General features: G+C 45.8%; 1 protein-coding gene across 1 annotated transcript; it reads left to right on the top strand.

The window, feature by feature from the left end:
* The first annotated feature begins 15590 nt into the window (after positions 1–15590).
* On the top strand, positions 15591–17817 carry LOC137429210 (frizzled-5-like). Its single transcript, XM_068119203.2, has one exon. It carries the CDS (start codon positions 15757–15759, stop codon positions 17485–17487), a length of 1731 nt encoding a protein of 576 aa, XP_067975304.2. The 5' UTR covers positions 15591–15756; the 3' UTR covers positions 17488–17817.
* The last annotated feature ends 630 nt before the right edge of the window (positions 17818–18447 follow it).

Below are 18447 nucleotides of genomic sequence, written 5' to 3'. Positions count from 1 at the left end.
GGCCGCCAGTAAGAAGAAGAAGAAAGACAACATCAGGAAGAACAATGGCCAGCAGAGGGAGCCGAAGAGGAAGACCAGCACCAGGGGTTTGGTTTTTTGAATTGTGGTGACTGTGCACTTTCTGGTGCTTTATGGTGCTCTTTGTTGGTGCTGGTGCATCGATGCAGCGCAGGCTGTCTCCCACCCCCCCCCCCCCCCCCAAAGGAACAATCGCAGGTCCTAGGTTGCGTTTTATAAATAGTCCAAGTATGCACTTGTAAATAATGCTCCACACCGTTCATGTTTAGTTTGAGAACCATTCCGCAATTCGGTTAGCTGTGGGCGTGAATCTGTTAGGTAGGGTGCAATGCAGCAGAGGGACATACTTATTTGTGTTTTAAAACTGTCACACTCAGGGTCAGGTTAATTGTAGAGGGAACTACACCGACGTGCCACACTAAGTAAAGTTTTATAGGCCCGGGACGTGCCGAGAGGATGAGGGTGCAGTGTTGCGGATTTGAGAATCCTGTGTAATTGTTGTAAATATCACCCTCTGTAAAATGTAATGATTCCTTGTAAATACCTCCATAGTGTAAAGGTCAAAGGTCGTCCTCTTAGTTAGTCAATATACATGCAAGTAGGCCACCATATACCCTTCTAAATAGTTATTTCCTTTTTATGTGTATTAGTTTAAGGCTGTGTTCCCCATTAATTGACTCTGCATTGCACCGAATTGAAATAAGATAGATCCCCTTTCAATTCCCTCAAAGCCTCTATTGCCAACTGCATTCGCCGCCATTGCCATGTGCTCTAACTCGGAGAAGAAAGGCATGTCTCCACCTCGTCATAGGAAGGAGGAGTGAGCCAGCCCCGATCAACCAACCAAGCACGAGGGGTTTGGCTTGAGAGGGCGGAGAGAGAACGATCGGGCAGTTTCGCGAACGTTCCAGGGTGTGGTGCTATAAAACCCGTCACGCGGCGCCCCCCACCTGAGTTCAGTGGAGGAGGAGTTGAAGTTGAGTTCAGTGGAGGAGGAGCAGCAGAGTTCCGTTCGGTGGAGGAGTGAGCACTGAGAGAGTTGAGTGAACCAACCGCAGCTTTGAGACCACCGTAGTCCGGCCCCCCTGTGACACGCAGCTTCGACCCGCTGCTACGCGGCAATCAGATTGCTGTGGGATCGGTGGCATCGGTGGCCGTCGAGGTCGAGCCTGACGTCCCGGGCGGGAGCAAAACTCCAGCTGAACCTTCCTCCCCTTCCAGCCATTCGTTCCTGTCATTCCTATCATCATTCCCTGTGTAAGTCTGACTGTCGTCCGTCTTTTGTGTTGTCTTGGGGTTTAAGTAAGACTGCATAGGTAAGCTAGAATTGCTCTGTGTCCTTCTGATCCTTCCATCCTTCTGTAAATTATTTTCGTTTCTTTCCTTCTCCTTGGTTCCTTTGATTGTGTAAATATTAGTAATAAATTATATTTGTTCTTCCTACCTTGCCTTCTTTCCTTTACATCCGTTTCGTTTTAGTGATTTCCCCATTGGATACCTGTGGCACGATTTGGCCAACATTTAGAATCGGGTCTAGTTTCTGCTAATGGTTCGTGCCGCGGCTGCTAATCCGCTCGGCAATTAACATCTTGTCCGCAGTCACGAACGAGGTTGCTCACCTGCCTCTCCGGAGGGAGCTGGGCAACTTCAGGACTCACGCCGGTCAGTCGCACACAAGGGGATTAATCCCCCCTTTTCAAGGGGAAAAAAGGCCGACGTTGAGATCCGCAACAATATATATATATATCTATCTATAATTCCAGTAATCTCTGTGTGTATGTGTGTGTGTATGTGTGTGTGTATGTGTGTGTGTATGTTTGTCTGTGACCGCTGTTTCTCGACAACCACGGGTCCGATATACTTGAAACTTGCCAGATATATTGCTGGGGACCTGAGGATGTGCCTTTTCAAGGTTTCATATTAATCGGAGAAGTAGTTACCGAGCTATGTCCAAAAAACGATTCAACCAATCAGAGAGCAGCGAGCTATCACGTGTGCCGAACATGGCGAACAGACTCTGCCTCGGACGGCACATTTGAGAGTGTATTCATTTATTTCACGTTGGCAAACTATGTTGGCGCTATGTTGGCGTTAAACTATGTTTTAAAACTAATTAAAACTAATTTGCGATTCATCGTAACTGCGATATGCGACCTTCCGGACAGTCAAATGAGGACGTCACTTCCGGACTTACGGATAGTCATAGTGACGACGTACTGATGCTGAACGTGGCGAGCAGACGCTGCCTCGGATGGCACATTTGAGAGCGTATTCATTTATTTGACGTTGCAATCTGTGTTGATTTTTGTAAGGTACGATCGATTGTAGTACACGTTTATAATAACTCTGCCGATACAGGCCCGATTAACTGCAGCGCCATCCGAGCTGCGGCGTCGGGACGATACATTCATTGTACGGTCACATCACGCACTTACGGGCACGCCCATGGGCCCATGGGCACGCCCATGCATGCATGGGCGAAGACATTTTTTTTATTTTTTTTGGCAAGGAACGGGCACCCACGTACGGGCACGTCCTAGTATATATAAATACGTGTATATATATATATATATATATATATATATATATATATATATATATGTATGTATGTATATATGTATGTATGTATATATGTATATATATATGTATATATATATATATATATATATATATATATATATATATATATGTATATATATATATATATATATATATGTATATATATATATATATATATATATATATATATATATATACACAAAGAACTAAGTTAAGCACCCCTACACAACGAATTAAGGTAAGCACCCCCTAATATATATTCTTTGTGTATATGTATACATTGGCATATATTCTAAGGTATGTGAGATCAAATAATGATTGGTATGACATTAGCAATTATCCATTGATGAAATTGAGTGATCAAAGTGAAAAAAAGTGATTGGTTGAGTCAGTGATCCGATCACGTGGGTCCTACACACGTTATTGACGCAAAGATCGCTAGAGGTCTTCTCAGAACAATGACTGTACGTTAGAAAACATAAACGTCATCCACACTGTCCGTGATGGACCTATAGCTCCATACTTAAATTGAGGTGAAAATATGCCTAAAATTCCCAAAAAATTTCACCTTAAATTATTCAGAATAAAATATTGAAAACGGCATGATTGTTATGTTTTTATGTGACCATAATATCACTTCTCCAGAAAATATAGCAATATCATGGGTATATTACACTGTTTTGACGACAACAAACTTGTAATGTGCGAGGTTGTAAAAAAACGGGGGGGTGCTTAACTTAATTCTTTGTGTATATATATATATATATATATATATATATATATATATATATATATATATATATATATATATATATATATATATATATATATATATATATATATATATATATATATACAATTAAATTAACGATACTTCGTGATGGTGTCTTTGTGCTTGACACGTATACAAGACGGTCGGACGAATTTGAGAATTAAACTCACTCCTTTGTTCTTCCAATGATGGATTACTCTGCATACCTGACACCGTTGCGGGGACTCCATGGCAGCATTGGTTCTTGTAAACGCACAATTGGCAATTCAATTACGCTCGATGAGAGTTCAAACAGCGAAGAACAAAAACAAGTGTGAAAGAACACGTTCTGCAGGACAGGAATCGTCCACCATGAAACATCGCACATGCGATCTGGGAGCCTCTACCAGCCGCCGGCTCACGTGCGGGATGGGGTCGAGTAGACCCTTGGGTTTCGGACTGTTTGCCTTCCCCAGGAAAGAAAAGCACACACGTACAAAGGAAACCACAGATTCCATTACTTCCCGGTGAAACCTGGCGATATCCTTTAGTCTACATGCACTAATGACGGTAATGTCTCAAAAATGGAGCTAACCACCCAAGACGACCCCCTGGTGCACAAGGATACGTGTGTTCAACCGAACGCTGCTCCTCTCGATCTCCACTTCCTATAATGGCAACAGACAACAGTGATTCAAAATATGAGTCAAGCTGTTTAAAAGGTTATCCGAGATACCGACGAGTCAAAGAAACACCGAAAATCAATTTTTTTAATTAACGTCGGTGTTTCTGGGACATTTTGCAAACATCTCGTTCGCATTCATCCTTTAACACCAGTCGTAAAGTTCACTCTTCCCATTGAGTTGTTGCCCGTACAAGCGAGATGTATGCACACTCGCCTGGGTTCGTAATCCCGACCCGACTATAAACTGCCATCCCGGTGGTTCACAGGTAGGTTGATTCACCGATGTGTGTGCATCCGGAAAGAGTAGGCGAGCTATCTCCGGCATCATGAACTAATTACAAATTCCTGCACTTACTACTGTTGGGAAGGCAATGGCAAACCACCCAGTATATCCCTTGCCAAGAAACCGCTTTGGCGCCACCAACACTGTAGCAGAGCAGGGTCCATCGGAATCAGATTTGGCATTTGAAAGATTCATGATCTTAGACCGAAAACACCAAAAGTTCCAGCCAGGTGTCTTGAGCTGCAATAATGACCAAATCAAAATAGTCCTTTGCAATTCTTCTTCTTCTTATTGTTCTTCTTTTCTTTAGAGAGCCGAACTCAAATTTTGTTTTCAGCTCTGCACTCGGTTTAAACACAAATATACTGCATTTTATAGTGAGAAGGTCAAGGACGACTAGAAATTTTCACAACTTCAAAACATTCAACGAAAAGTAAACAAAACTGCATAACTGACGTTGGAATGTGAAGGGAAACGAGGGGGAGGTTCGTTCCTACAATTGGTGCCCCCAAATTTAATGGTAGATCGTATATCAGACTTTTTTAGACCCCTAGAAATACGTAAACGACCATTTTGGGGTTTTTTCCCCTCGTTTTTTTCTGCCAATTTCCGAGCTTTATTTCGGATCCGGCTGCGACTTTTCGTATGCAATTTTGCATCAACAATGGAAATAAAAAGTATGAGGGGTTGAGATTTAAAAAATTTTGACCTTGACCTCATTTTCAAGGTCATGACCTAATTATAGACTTTTTTGTATACAAGCTCGAGGCTCGTGTAAGAGCTAACATCAATCACAATTTAAAAAACGGACACAAAACACAATAAAGGGAGGGGGAGACAAGATGGGGAGAGAGAGAGCGAAGCACACAAGTACAACAGCAGAGAACAGGGACAACGGAAGATCTGTGGGAGGAAGAGGGCTTGGGGGGAGGAGGCATGGGAAGGTGGGGGAAGGAAGAGGGCTTGGGGGGAGTGGGGTGGGAAGGGTATAAAACACATGGCCACTGCTAGAACTTCCAGGAAAGAAAGAAGTCGGGATTTCCAAAAAAGTGGATCTGGGGTGAATTAACGGGGGTAGAAAAGATCAAGGTTTTGGATGGGGGAAGATAGAGATGGTGGTGAACAGCTGTTTTAAAGACCTGGAGGGAGGAGTGGGATTGAAGGGAGTGTGGGAGTTTGTTCCAGAGGCGGGAGAAAAGAGGAATGAAAGAGTGAAGGTGAGCAGAGAGCCGAGATTTCGGCAGTTTAACCATCAGAGGGTTGCTGGCAGATCTTGTGCGACCTGTAGGAATATTTGGGGGACAGAGCACAGAGAGAGCTGGGGGAGCAAGGCCGGAGAGGAGTCGGTAGAAGACAGAAAGACCACCTACCTGCCTGCGGTGAGTGAGTGAAAGGCCCTCAGAGATAGCTTCATCGCGGGAGATTCCAATGATTCTGAAAGCTTTGGTTTCAACAGCGTGAAGCCGAGCTAGGTGTGAGGCAGGAGCACCGGCCCATAGGGCAGAACAGTATTCCATTGAGCTGCGGATGAAAGCCTTGTATGTGTTGAGGAGCTCAGGTGTGCCTAGGAAGGTCTTCGCACGATGGAGGATGCCCAGTCGGCGACTGGCTTTGGAGGCCAGCTTGGAAATGTGGTTTTCCCAAGAAAGATCATGGCAGATAGTGAGACCCAAAAGCTTGAGCGACAGAACTTCTTGGAGAGGATTGTTGAGAAAGTAGATGGGAGGGTTGTCCAGTCGATCTTTTAGGAGAGACATAGTAAGAGTTTGAGATTTGTCAGGATTGAAAGACATTTTCCACTTGTTTGACCAGTCTATGATTTTGTCCAGGTCTTCAGAGAGTGAGGAGGCTGCAGACTGCCGATCTGAGCGAAGAGGAATGGAGCGGCAGAGAGTGGAGTCATCAGCAAAGAGATAGAGAGGATTTTCCAGAGAGTCGGAGAGATCATTGATAAAGACCAGAAAAAGCACAGGGCCCAGAACACTGCCAAAGTGGGGATGTGGGAAAGTGGGGAAAAAGCACACACTGTGGGGATGATATGCCAAAAATAATGTAAACAAGGTAGCAATGGTCACAAGAGATTATCATGTGAAATCATCCCGACATCTTACTTTGAAATAGATGGTATTCATAGACTACTTACCCTGCGCAGTCTTGAGAAGGACTTGGTGCAGGCCAACTCTTCTGTTTTTTAAGGGATTTGTTTTTTGATCCAATATGGCTGCCAGACAAGTGACTGATGATGTCACTTTTATCAAACTATATTTCCCATGGGTAGTTGATCAATTAGTTAAATATTTGCATTGATTGGTTGAGCAGTTTAAGAGGAGAATATTTTCAAAGATTTTTGCTTCGATCCAATTTGGCTGCCAGACCACGTGACATATGATGTCATTTTTATCAACCTTTATTTCGGCTGTGACAGGAAATTCATCCTTCAGTTGTTTGTCTTGACAGTGATGTACATTATATAGATAGGGAAACATAGGTTGCAACATGATCATCGTTGTACTTTCCGAAATATGACGTCATTATTACGGTACTGATGACATCATCATTATCATAGCTTATTCCCCAAGCGGAGTGCTTGACATTGAGCCATATTTCAATTTTTTCCATGGAGTGGTTTCGGAGATTATAGAGGTGCAACTGTTTTCGGTTTTTCTAAGATGGCGCCTGTACCACGTGACCAATGACGTCATAATTATCAATGGAACAATTCTATAGGAGGAGCCGCTCATATTCTGAAAATTTCGTGTTCATCGGAATAACAGTTGCAGAGGAATTTTCTTTTTTTCATACTGATCAGATCAAGCGTTGTACTTGTCGAATTATGACGTAATAATGGAGGCACCTATGACATCATCATTAACATATATTATTCCACATGGGGTATACTTGACAATGAGCCATGTTTAAATTTTTTCCATTGAGCGGTTTGGGAGATGTAGATGTTTCACCTTTTTCCAAGATGGCGTCCGTACCACGTGACCTATGACGTCATAATTATCAGGAAAAAAAAAGTCCACAGGCAGAGGCGCTTCTATGGTAAAATTTCATGTCAATTGGACCAAAGGTTGACGAGAAAATGAGTTTTTAAAATGTAGACACCGCACACGTACGGCACATATACGGCACACGTACGCACCCGCATGCTTAACCCCGCTTTCGCTTCGCGAGCGCAGGGTAATAATGGCTGTGCCTGTACATCCCTCCGCCCATTTGCAACAATAGTGCATGGTGATTGTTTCCAGGTGCGAATTTAACCAGTGATATATTAAACCGTTAACACACACACACACACACACACACACACACACACACACACACACACACACACACACACACACACACACACACACACACACACACTCTTAATAGGGCCCAATTGGTGTAGATTGGTGAAATACGAGGCGTTTAATTTTTATCTGTAAGTTTCCAAGGAATGTTTGCTTTCACTTTAAAAATCGCAAAAACGGACAAAAGTGTTCGCTGATAAATCGAAGCGTCGAAGCTGAAGCACAGATGGCTGCACCAAGGGCCTAGGCTTGGTTCCCTTTGGTTTTTGTGCTTCCTTGACCTCTGCACTGTTCAACAGGCTTCAGCCGAGCGCAAGCCTTCACTCAGCACTGACCCATCTTCTCGGTCACCTCTAGCCTGACCCAAGATGCATTCTGTGTGCTGCTCAAGAAGTAGTCGCGCTGTCAATGTAAAATGGGATTCGAGGAATAATTCTCACACATGGGAAGTCTACTTTTTATACTCGCATGATATTGTATTGGGCTGGTAGATAACCCAGAAGTACGCGCACACACACACACACACACACACACACACACACACACACACACACACACACACACACACACACACACACACACACACACACACACACACACACACACAAGTGATACCTGTCCAGCTATAAACTGCTGTCCTGGTATTTCTCTGGCAGGGCGAGGCATCAATGTGTGTGTGTGTGTGTGTGTGTGTGTGTGTGTGTGTGTGTGTGTGTGTGTGTGTGTGTGTGTGTGTGAGAGAGAGAGAGAGAGAGAGAGAGAGAGAGAGAGAGAGAGAGAGAGAGAGAGAGAGGTGTGCGTGTGCGTGTGTGTGTGTGTGTGTGTGTGTGTGTGTGTGTGTGTGTGTGTGTGTGTGTGTGTGTGTGTGTGTATGTGTGTGTGTGTGTGTATGTATGTATATGTGTATGTATGTATGTGTGTGCCATCCCTCGGATAGACCTTAAACTGTGTGTCCCAGATGTGAGTATTACCTGGTGGACGTTAACGATGCCATGGTGTCCTTTGTTAGGAGTAGGCGAGTTATCCACGGCACCCTGAACAAATTATTAATTACTGAACAAATTACCTTCATTGGAAGATCAAGTCGGTTTGTGAAACGTTTGGATCAAAAACGTTCCCAGGCCGATTCCCCAAGGTGGGAATAATTGGGGCAGTAATATATAAGTAATAGTAGTAGTAGTAATAATAATAGTAATAGTAGTAGTAATAATAATAGTAGCAGTAATAGTAGTAGTAGCTGTAGTATTAGTAGTAGTAGTAGTAGTAGTAGTAGCTGTAGTATTAGTAGTAGTAATAATAATAGTAATAATAGTAGTAGTAGTAATCGTAATAATAGTAATAATAATAGTCGTAGTAGTCATAGTAATAGTAATAAAAATAGTAGCAGTAATAGTAATAATAATAGTAGCAGTAATAGTGATAATAATAGTCGTAGTAATAGTGATAATACCAGTAGTCGTCGTAATAGTAGTACTCGTAGTAATAGTCATAGCAGTAGTAGTAGCATTAATAATTAATCTATCTATAATTCCAGTAATCTCTGTCTGTCTGTCTGTACGTTTGTTTGTTTGTCTGTGACCGCTGTTTCTCGACAACCACGGGTCCGATATACTTGCAACTTGCCAGGTATATTGCTGGGGACCCGAGGATGTGCCTTTTCAAGGTTTCATATTAATCGGACAATTACTTACCGAGCTATGTCCAAAAAACGATTCAACCAATCAGAGAGCAGCGAACGATCGCGTGTGCCGAACGTGGCGGGCACACTCTGCCTCGGATGGCACATTTGAGAGCGTATTCATTTATTTCACGTTTGCAAACTATGTTGGCGTTAAACTATGTTTTACAACTAATAAAAACGAATTTGCGATTCATTCGCTTTCCTGCGCGTTTGTGCACGCGCTGGCGATTTCTTTACCAAACTCCGGAAGCCGTTCGCTTTGGACCAAACCATTGCATGTAAATAGAGGGGGGGGATTGTCACCACTCGCAAGCCGTTCGCTTTGGACCAAACCATTTCATGTAAATAGAGGGGGGGGATATAATTTTAGATATAGATATAGTACGGGCATGCCCTAGTCTATCTATAATTCCAGTAATCTCTGTCTGTCTGTCTGTACGTCTGTACGTTTGTCTGTGACCGCTGTTTCTCGACAACCACGGGTCCGATATACTTGAAACTTGCCAGGTATATTGCTGGGGACCCGAGGATGTGCCTTTTCAAGGTTTCATATTAATCGGACAATTACTTACCGAGCTATGTCCAAAAAACGATTCAACCAATCAGAGAGCAGCGAACGATCGCGTGTGCCGAACGTGGCGGGCACACTCTGCCTCGGATGGCACATTTGAGAGCGTATTCATTTATTTCACGTTTGCAAACTATGTTGGCGTTAAACTATGTTTTACAACTAATAAAAACGAATTTGCGATTCATTCGCTTTCCTGCGCGTTTGTGTACGCGATGGCGATTTCTTTACCAAACTCCGGAAGCCGTTCGCTTTGGACCGAACCATTTCATGTAAATAGAGGGGGGGGATTGTCACCACTCGCAAGCCGTTCGCTTTGGACCAAACCATTTCATGTAAATAGAGGGGGGGGATATAATTTTAGATATATATATAGTACGGGCATGCCCTAGTCTATCTATAATTCCACTAATCTCTGTGTGTATGTGTGTGTGTATGTATGCGACAACGATTTCTCGACAACTACCGGTCCGATATACTTGAAACTTGCCAGGTATATTGCTGGGGACCCGAGGATGTGCCTTTTCAAGGTTTGAAATTAATCGGACAAGTACTTACCGAGCTATGGCGATTTAGCCGTTCGCCGTTCGCTTTGGCGTTGCGAATGGACCAAACCATTGCATGTAAATAGAGGGGGGGGGGGTTCTGTGGTCGTTACTGCCACGTGGTTTCAAAGTTTTTTTTTGTTGTTGTTGTTTGCACGCATGATTTTTTGCACCCACGTACGGGCACGCCCTAGGATGTTTACACACACACACACACCCCTACACAAATTTTTTTTTTTTTTTTTTTTGGCAAGGAACGGGCACCCACGTACGGGCACGTCCTAGCTTATATATAGTACGGGCATGCCCTAGTCTATCTATAATTCCACTAATCTCTGTGTGTGTGTGTCTGTATGCGACCGCTGTTTCTCGACAACTACCGGTCCGATATACTTGAAACTTGCCAGGTATATTGCTGGGGACCCGAGGATGTGCCTTTTCAAGGTTTTAAATTAATCGGACAAGTAGTTACCGAGCTATGGCGATTTCTTTACCAAACTCCGCAAGCCGTTCGCTTTGGACCAAACCATTTCATATAAATAGAGGGGGGGGATTGTCACCGTACTCGCAAGCCGTTCGCTTTGGACCAAACCATTCCATGTAAATAGAGGGGGGGGGGGGGATTGTCACCGTACTCGCAAGCCGTTCGCTTTGGACCAAACCATTTCATGTAAATAGAGGGGGGGGGGATTGTCACCGTACTCGCAAGCCGTCCGCTTTGGCTTTGCGAATGGACCAAACCATTTCATGTAAATAGAGGGGGGGGGATATAATTTTAGATATATATATAGTACGGGCATGCCCTAGTCTATCTATAATTCCAGTAATCTCTGTGTGTGTGTGTGTCTGTATGCGACCGCTGTTTCTCGACAACTACCGGTCCGATATACTTGAAACTTGCCAGGTATATTGCTGGGGACCCGAGGATGTGCCTTTTCAAGGTTTTAAATTAATCGGACAAGTAGTTACCGAGCTATGGCGATTTCTTTACCAAACTCCGCAAGCCGTTCGCTTTGGACCAAACCATTTCATGTAAATAGAGGGGGGGGATTGTCACCGTACTCGCAAGCCGTTCGCTTTGGACCAAACCATTCCATGTAAATAGAGGGGGGGGGGGGTTGTCACCGTACTCGCAAGCCGTTCGCTTTGGACCAAACCATTTCATGTAAATAGAGGGGGGGGATTGTCACCGTACTCGCAAGCCGTCCGCTTTGGCTTTGCGAATGGACTAAACCATTTCATGTAAATAGAGGGGGGGGGGGGATATAATTTTAGATATATATATAGTACGGGCATGCCCTAGTCTATCTATAATTCCAGTAATCTCTGTTTGTACGTTTGTCTGTGACCGCTGTTTCTCGACAACCACGGGTCCGATATACTTTTAACTTGCCAGGTATATTGCTGGGGACCCGAGGATGTGCCTTTTCAAGGTTTCATATTAATCGGACAATTACTTACCGAGCTATGTCCAAAAAACGATTCAACCAATCAGAGAGCAGCGAACTATCACGTGTGCCGAACGTGGCGGACACACTCTGCCTCGGATGGCACATTTGAGAGCGTATTCATTTATTTCACGTTTGCAAACTATGTTGGCGTTAAACTATGTTTTAAAACTAATAAAAACGAATTTGCGATTCATTCGCTTTCCTGCGCGTTTGTGCACGCGATGGCGATTTCTTTACCAAACTCCGGAAGCCGTTCGCTTTGGACCAAACCATTTCATGTAAATAGAGGGGGGGGATTGTCACCACTCGCAAGCCGTTCGCTTTGGACCAAACCATTTCATGTAAATAGAGGGGGGGGGATATAATTTTAGATATATATATAGTACGGGCATGCCCTAGTAGTAACAATAATGGTAGTGGAAGTCGTAGTAGTAATAGTAGTAGTTGTAACAGTAGTAGTCATTGTAGTAGTAGTAATAATAGTAATAATTTTAATAATAGTAATAGTTGTAGTCGTAGTAATAATAGTAATAATTTTAATAATAGTAGTAGTTGTAGTAGTAGTAGTAATAATAGTAATCATTTTAATAATAGTAATAGTTGTAGTAGTAGTAGTAATAATAGTAATAATTTTAACAATAGTAATAGTTGTAGTAGTAGTAATAATAGTATTAATTTTAATAATAGTAGTAGTTGTAGTAGTAGTAATAATAGTAATAATGTTAATAATAGTAGTAGTTGTAGTAGTGGTAATAATAGTAATAATTTTAATAGTGGTAGTTGTAGTAGTAGTAACAATAGTATTAATTTTAATAACAGTAGTAGTTGTAGTTGTAGTAATAGTTTTAATAATAGTAGTAGTTGTAGTAGGAGTAATAATAGTAATAATTTTTATAATAGTAGTAGTTGTAGATGTAGTAATAGTAGTAATAATTTTAATAATAGTTCTTCGGGTTAGGGTTGTTATGGTTAGTTGTAGTAGTAGTAATAATAGTAATAATTTTAATAATAGTAGTAGTTGTAGTAGTAGTAATAATAGTCATAATTTTAATAATAGTAGTAGTTGTAGTAGTAGTAATAATAGTAATAATTTTAATAATAGTGGTAGTTGTAGTAGTAGTAATAATAGTAATAATTTTAAAAATAGTAGTAGTTGTAGTTGTAGTAATAATAGTAATAATTTTAATAATAGTTCTTAGGGTTAGGGTTGTTAGGGTTACTTGTAATAGTAGTAATAATAGTAATAATTTTAATAATAGTAGTAGTTGTAGTCGTAGTAATAAAAGTAGAAGTTTGATCATTGCGTCGGAGGAGTACAAAAGTAAAGGAAGAATTTGACGAAGAGTTAAGTTAGGAAATCCTTAAATTGAATTACCAATAATTGTTTGCTGAGCGATCACATCCACGCAGGACGTAGAACCTTCACCACTTCAACATTAAACGTCGTCGTGATGACTCTCGGTGAATGTAATGTACGAGGACCTCTCTGCTTGTCCAACATTCTTGTCCTCTCTGCTTGTCCAACATTCTTGTCCTCTGTGCTTGTCCAACATTCTTGTCCTCTCTACTTGTCCAATATTCTTGTCCTCTCCACTTGTCCAATATTCTTGTCCTCTCCACTTGTCCAAGATTATTGTCCTCTCCACTTGTCCAACATTCTTGTCCTCTCTACTTGTCCAATATTCTTGTCCTCTCTACTTGTCCAACATTCTTGTCCTCTCTACTTGCCCAACATTCTTGTCCTCTCTACTTGCCCAACATTCTTGTCCTCTCTGTTTTTCCAACATTCTTTTCCTCTCTACTTGTCCAACATTCTTGTCCTCTCTACTTGTCCAATATTCTTGTCCTCTCCACTTGTCCAAGATTATTGTCCTCTCCACTTGTCCAACATTCTTGTCCTCTCTACTTGTCCAATATTCTTGTCCTCTCTACTTGTCCAACATTCTTGTCCTCTCTACTTGCCCAACATTCTTGTCCTCTCTGCTTGCCCAACATTCTTGTCCTCTCTACTTGTCCAATATTCTTGTCCTCTCCACTTGTCCAAGATTATTGTCCTCTCCACTTGTCCAACATTCTTGTCCTCTCTACTTGTCCAATATTCTTGTCCTCCCTACTTGTCCAACATTATTGTCCTCTCTACTTGTCCAACATTCTAGTCCTCTCTACGTGTCCAACATTCTTGTCCTCTCTACTTGTCCAACATTATTGTCCTCCTCTGCTTTTCCAACATTCTTGTCCGCTCTGCTTGTCCAACATTCTTGTCCTCTCTGCTTGTCCAACATTCTTGTCCTCTCTGCTTGTCCAACATTCTTGTCCTCTCTGCTTGTCCAACATTCTTGTCCTCTCTGCTTGTCCAACATTCTTGTCCTCTGTGCTTGTCCAACATTCTTGTCCTCTATGCTTGTCCAACATTCTTGTCCTCTGTGCTTGTCCAACATTCTTGTCCTCTGTGCTTGTCCAACATTCTTGTCCTCTGTGCTTGTCCAACATTCTTGTCCTCTGTGCTTGTCCAACATTCTTGTCCTCTCTGCTTGCCCAACATTCTTGTCCTCTGTGCTTGTCCAACATTCTTGTCCTCTGTGCTTGTCCAACATTCTTGTCCTCTGTGCTTGTCCAACATTCTTGTCCTCTCTGCTTGCCCAACATTCTTGTCCTCTCTGCTTGTCCAACATTTCCTGTGCTTTGTGCCGCTAATTTGTACAACCTCGTTTTGTTTATTTCAAACACTCTCGTCCAATCAGGCCTCGTTCAAAGCGTCCTCGCGCACACTAATCAATACCGAACTGTTCCCCCCAATGGAAGGTGAGCGCTCCAAGGTAAAATAACACAGACAAATTACACCATCAATTGCTACGGACACGGTCTCATTTATAAAACTTACATTTCATCAAAACGTCCAGGTCCATTACAAAGCAAGCACAGTCTATATATTACGTAGGCCTACTTTATGTGGAGATGGTTCGAATCCCGACCCAGGTGTACACAGTCATCCTAGTGTTTCACAGGCAGGGGGATCCATCAGTGGACGTTCACCTGGGTGTCTCACCTTCCGACATCGCACGCGCAGCACGAGTCAGGACAACATGGAGACGGGACAAGGGAACCGAGTGGGTGTAAAGGAGACAGGAAGAGTTGATAAACAAGGTAAATGTGGTGAAGTGTGCAGAATGGGAGAGAACAGAGGAATGCGAGTCAGGATGAGGAATGAGAGGAAAAGGTGAACATCGATAGGTGATCTCATTCGTACCGAGGTGGCGCCAAGTCACGTGTTGTTTGCCATTGCACCAAACCACGTGATCGCAAGAGGAATGAAAACAAAGAATGTTTTAATGATGCGCGTTAAGGGGTCGTGGCGGTCGCGCGCCCATCCCGGGACACCTTACATGGATGTTTGCTTTAGCGCCTTAACGAGCTCCGAGCCTGGGGCGAGCTCGTTTTCCCGATTAACCCCACGAGAGCAGCCGGGCGGCGACACGCAGGGTGGGAGGGGAGGGGGAGCCGCTCACGGGGTTCAAACCGGGCAGCACCGCAGTGGAAGGGGTCCAGAGGGGGTCCGTCCGCCGCGCAAGCCGAGCGCACAGTCTGGAGCCGCTCCCGACTCAAGAGTCGCGTCGGATTAATTGAGCAATTACGGAGCCATTCTCCATGCCTGGGGAGAGGGAGGTTAGGGGGGTGGGGGGCTGTAGCCCCTCCCACATCACCCCTTGTCGGTAGAGGGGCTACCAAACGCCCCTTCCCCGTGACGCGAGCCGTCTTCATCTCAGACAGCACGAGGACATCACTCCTTGCACTCGCAGAGGGACGAGGTTCGTGCTCCCACCAGCCGGGTCGGGGTCTCCCGCCTCCGGGGTCTCACCGCCCTCCTGATGTCCGTCCATCTCATTGATGCTTGGGACGCCTAAGTGGACGAGTCGAGATGCAGGCTCCGCGGATGGTCGTGCTGGCGATGCTGATCTTGACGCCCGCCGGGTGGACCTCGCATGGCACCTCCGCCCAAGAGCGAAGACGCTGCGACGAGATCACGGTGCCCATGTGTCGCGGGGTGGGCTACAACTTCACGGTGATGCCCAACGCGTTTAAACATCGCTCGCAGGACGAGGCGGGACTCGAGGTGCACCAGTTCTGGCCTCTCGTCGAGATCGAGTGCTCCCCCGACCTGCGCTTCTTCCTGTGCAGCCTTTATACCCCCATTTGCCTCCATGATTACAGCAAGCCGCTCCCGCCATGCCGGGCCGTGTGCCAGAGGGCGCGGGAGGGCTGTGCTCCGCTCATGAGTCAGTACGGCTTCGCCTGGCCCGAGAGGATGCGCTGCGAGCGGCTTCCCGCGCACGGAGAGGACGATCAGCTGTGCATGGACCACGGAAGCGGGCAGGGTCTGCTGACGACCCGTGCTCCTCAAGCGCCACGAGCCGTGCTCCCCCCGCAGCCAGAGCGCCCTGCGCCCCGCACGCCTCCGGACCCACCGTCATGGCCGGACGCGCTAAACGAGAAGCTGAAGCGCGGGGTGACGGTCGGATGTCCCTGCGGTCCACCCTTGGTTTCTCTGAACGACGACAGGAGATCGCTCTCCGACTGTGCCGTGCCGTGCCACCCTCCATTCGTGCGTCCCGACAAGCACACGCTCCTGGTCACTTGGATCGGACTGTGGGCCGCGCTATGCTTGGCGACGGCGATGGCGACCGTGGCCACCTTTTTAATCGACACGCACCGCTTCGGATATCCGGAACGACCCATCATCTTCCTGGCCGTTTGTTATGTGTTCGTGTCCGCCGGCTACCTGGTGCGCCTCGTGGCGGGGCACGAGCTCGTGGCGTGCGGGGGGAACTCCGCGCACGTCCCGCACGCCGGTTCGGGTCCTGCCCTCTGCACGGCGGTCTTCCTCCTCACCTACTTCTTCGGAATGGCCAGCGCTACTTGGTGGGTCGTTCTCTCGCTCGCCTGGTTCCTGGCGGCGGCCAAAAAGTGGAGTAGCGAATCCATCGCGGGCTTCGCGCCATATTTCCACGTGGCCGCGTGGCTTCCCCCGAGTCTCGAGAGCATCGCGGTGCTCGCGCTGGGTGCGGTCGACGGGGAGCCCGTGAGCGGGATGTGCCGGGTGGGGCACCACCCTCCCGCGGCGCAGCGCGCCTTCGTCCTGGCCCCTCTCGCCCTGTGCCTGGCCCTCGGCACCGCGTTCCTCCTCGGGGGCTTCGCGGCGCTGCTCCGGGTGCGACGCCACGTGCGGAGAGGAGGCGCCAAGACGGTGAAGCTCGAGAGACTGATGGCGAGGATCGGGGCCTTCGCGCTGCTGTACGCGGCTCCGGGCGCGGCCCTCCTGGCGTGCCTCGCGTACGAGCACGGACAGGCCGAGCGCTGGCTCCGGTCGCTCGCGTGTCCTTGCTCTGAGGACACCTGTTCCGGGCCCGAACCCCACTTCACGGTGTTCATGCTCAAGCACCTGATGGCGCTGCTGCCGGGGATAGCAACCGGAGCTTGGACGTGGTCGGGGAAGACCTTGGGCTCCTGGCGAAGGTTCTACCGACGGGGCCGCCCTCGTGAAGCCAAACCCGTCGTGTCGTCGCCCATCACTCTGAGCGCGCGAATTGATGCTTCGCGACCTTCCCCTCGAGCCCCTTACCCCAAAGCGCTGCCCTTTTCTCAGGTGTAAACGTCACGCTTCAACGAACACCTGGCGTGAACGGATTTACATGTTTTATAAAAACTTTGTCAAATAATCGAAAAGATTTTTCGTCGTGTTGGCAGCACCAAGTCAAGGAGGCAAACCCTGCGGGTGGACTTAGTGAGTGCCTAAAATGCCCTCAAAATGAACTTCGTGAGTTCATATGTACTATAATGTATGCGTATTGCCAATGCATGCCAATATGGTCGTGATTTATTTATATAAATCGATTGTTTATATTTAACGAGGCCACCGAAGTTGATTTTGTACTTCTCAACTTTTGATGAGCTAAAATGGCGATTAAAAAACAGAAAAGAATTGTTTTTTTCGTCTATGAGTGCACGTCATGTACACCTAATTACGTCACTGTGGCGCACGGGTTGGTGCAAGCGGTTTACATGTTGGTCACAACGTAAATATAATGGACCGGACTTGATTGGACAACTGGTTTGAAATAAAGATATACAGCCCAACGACAGAGACAAGTGCAGGTGTTGGGGAGGGGGCGAGGGGCAGAAAGGGGAGGGGGTATCCAGAGCGGTTCCAGCAGCTGCATTCTGAAAGTTCCTTCCTCAAACCCCGCATCACACATCTCACTTCCATTGAGGCTGTGACCTCCATTTTGGCACAGACCATGGGCCTCAATGGCTCCTAGATGGCTGCCCACATAATCCACCAATTTGCCAACTTGCGCTCCTGGTGGTCCATTGTTAATGAGTACTGGGGCCTTCCCTCCCCACTCCACCACCAAGCCCCTCCACGCTTCCCCTCCCCAGCTGGGTTTGCTGAAGGTCTGTGTTGTCTCCACTCTAATCGCTGCTTTCGGTGCTGGAAAAATGCCCCCATTTCCTGAGCCCTAGGGGTTATACGAGTTGGTTTGGATCTTGCTTTTTCCCCTAAGAGGGTCCAGTGAAAGGGTCTGTGAATCGACGCACCGTGGCCGGTTTT

The sequence above is a fragment of the Myxine glutinosa genome, chromosome 6, assembly GCF_964187855.1.
Source record: "Myxine glutinosa chromosome 6, kmMyxGlut1.1, whole genome shotgun sequence".
Classification (NCBI taxonomy): Eukaryota; Metazoa; Chordata; class Myxini; order Myxiniformes; family Myxinidae; genus Myxine; species Myxine glutinosa.
Note: the sequence above shows the minus strand (reverse complement) of the source record. Positions and strands in the feature narration are given on the sequence as shown.

Bases quoted from the DNA above. Each gene is read 5' to 3' on its own strand.
- LOC137429210 (XM_068119203.2), top strand. From the start codon at position 15,757: ATGCAGGCTCCGCGGATGGTCGTGCTGGCGATGCTGATCTTGACGCCC.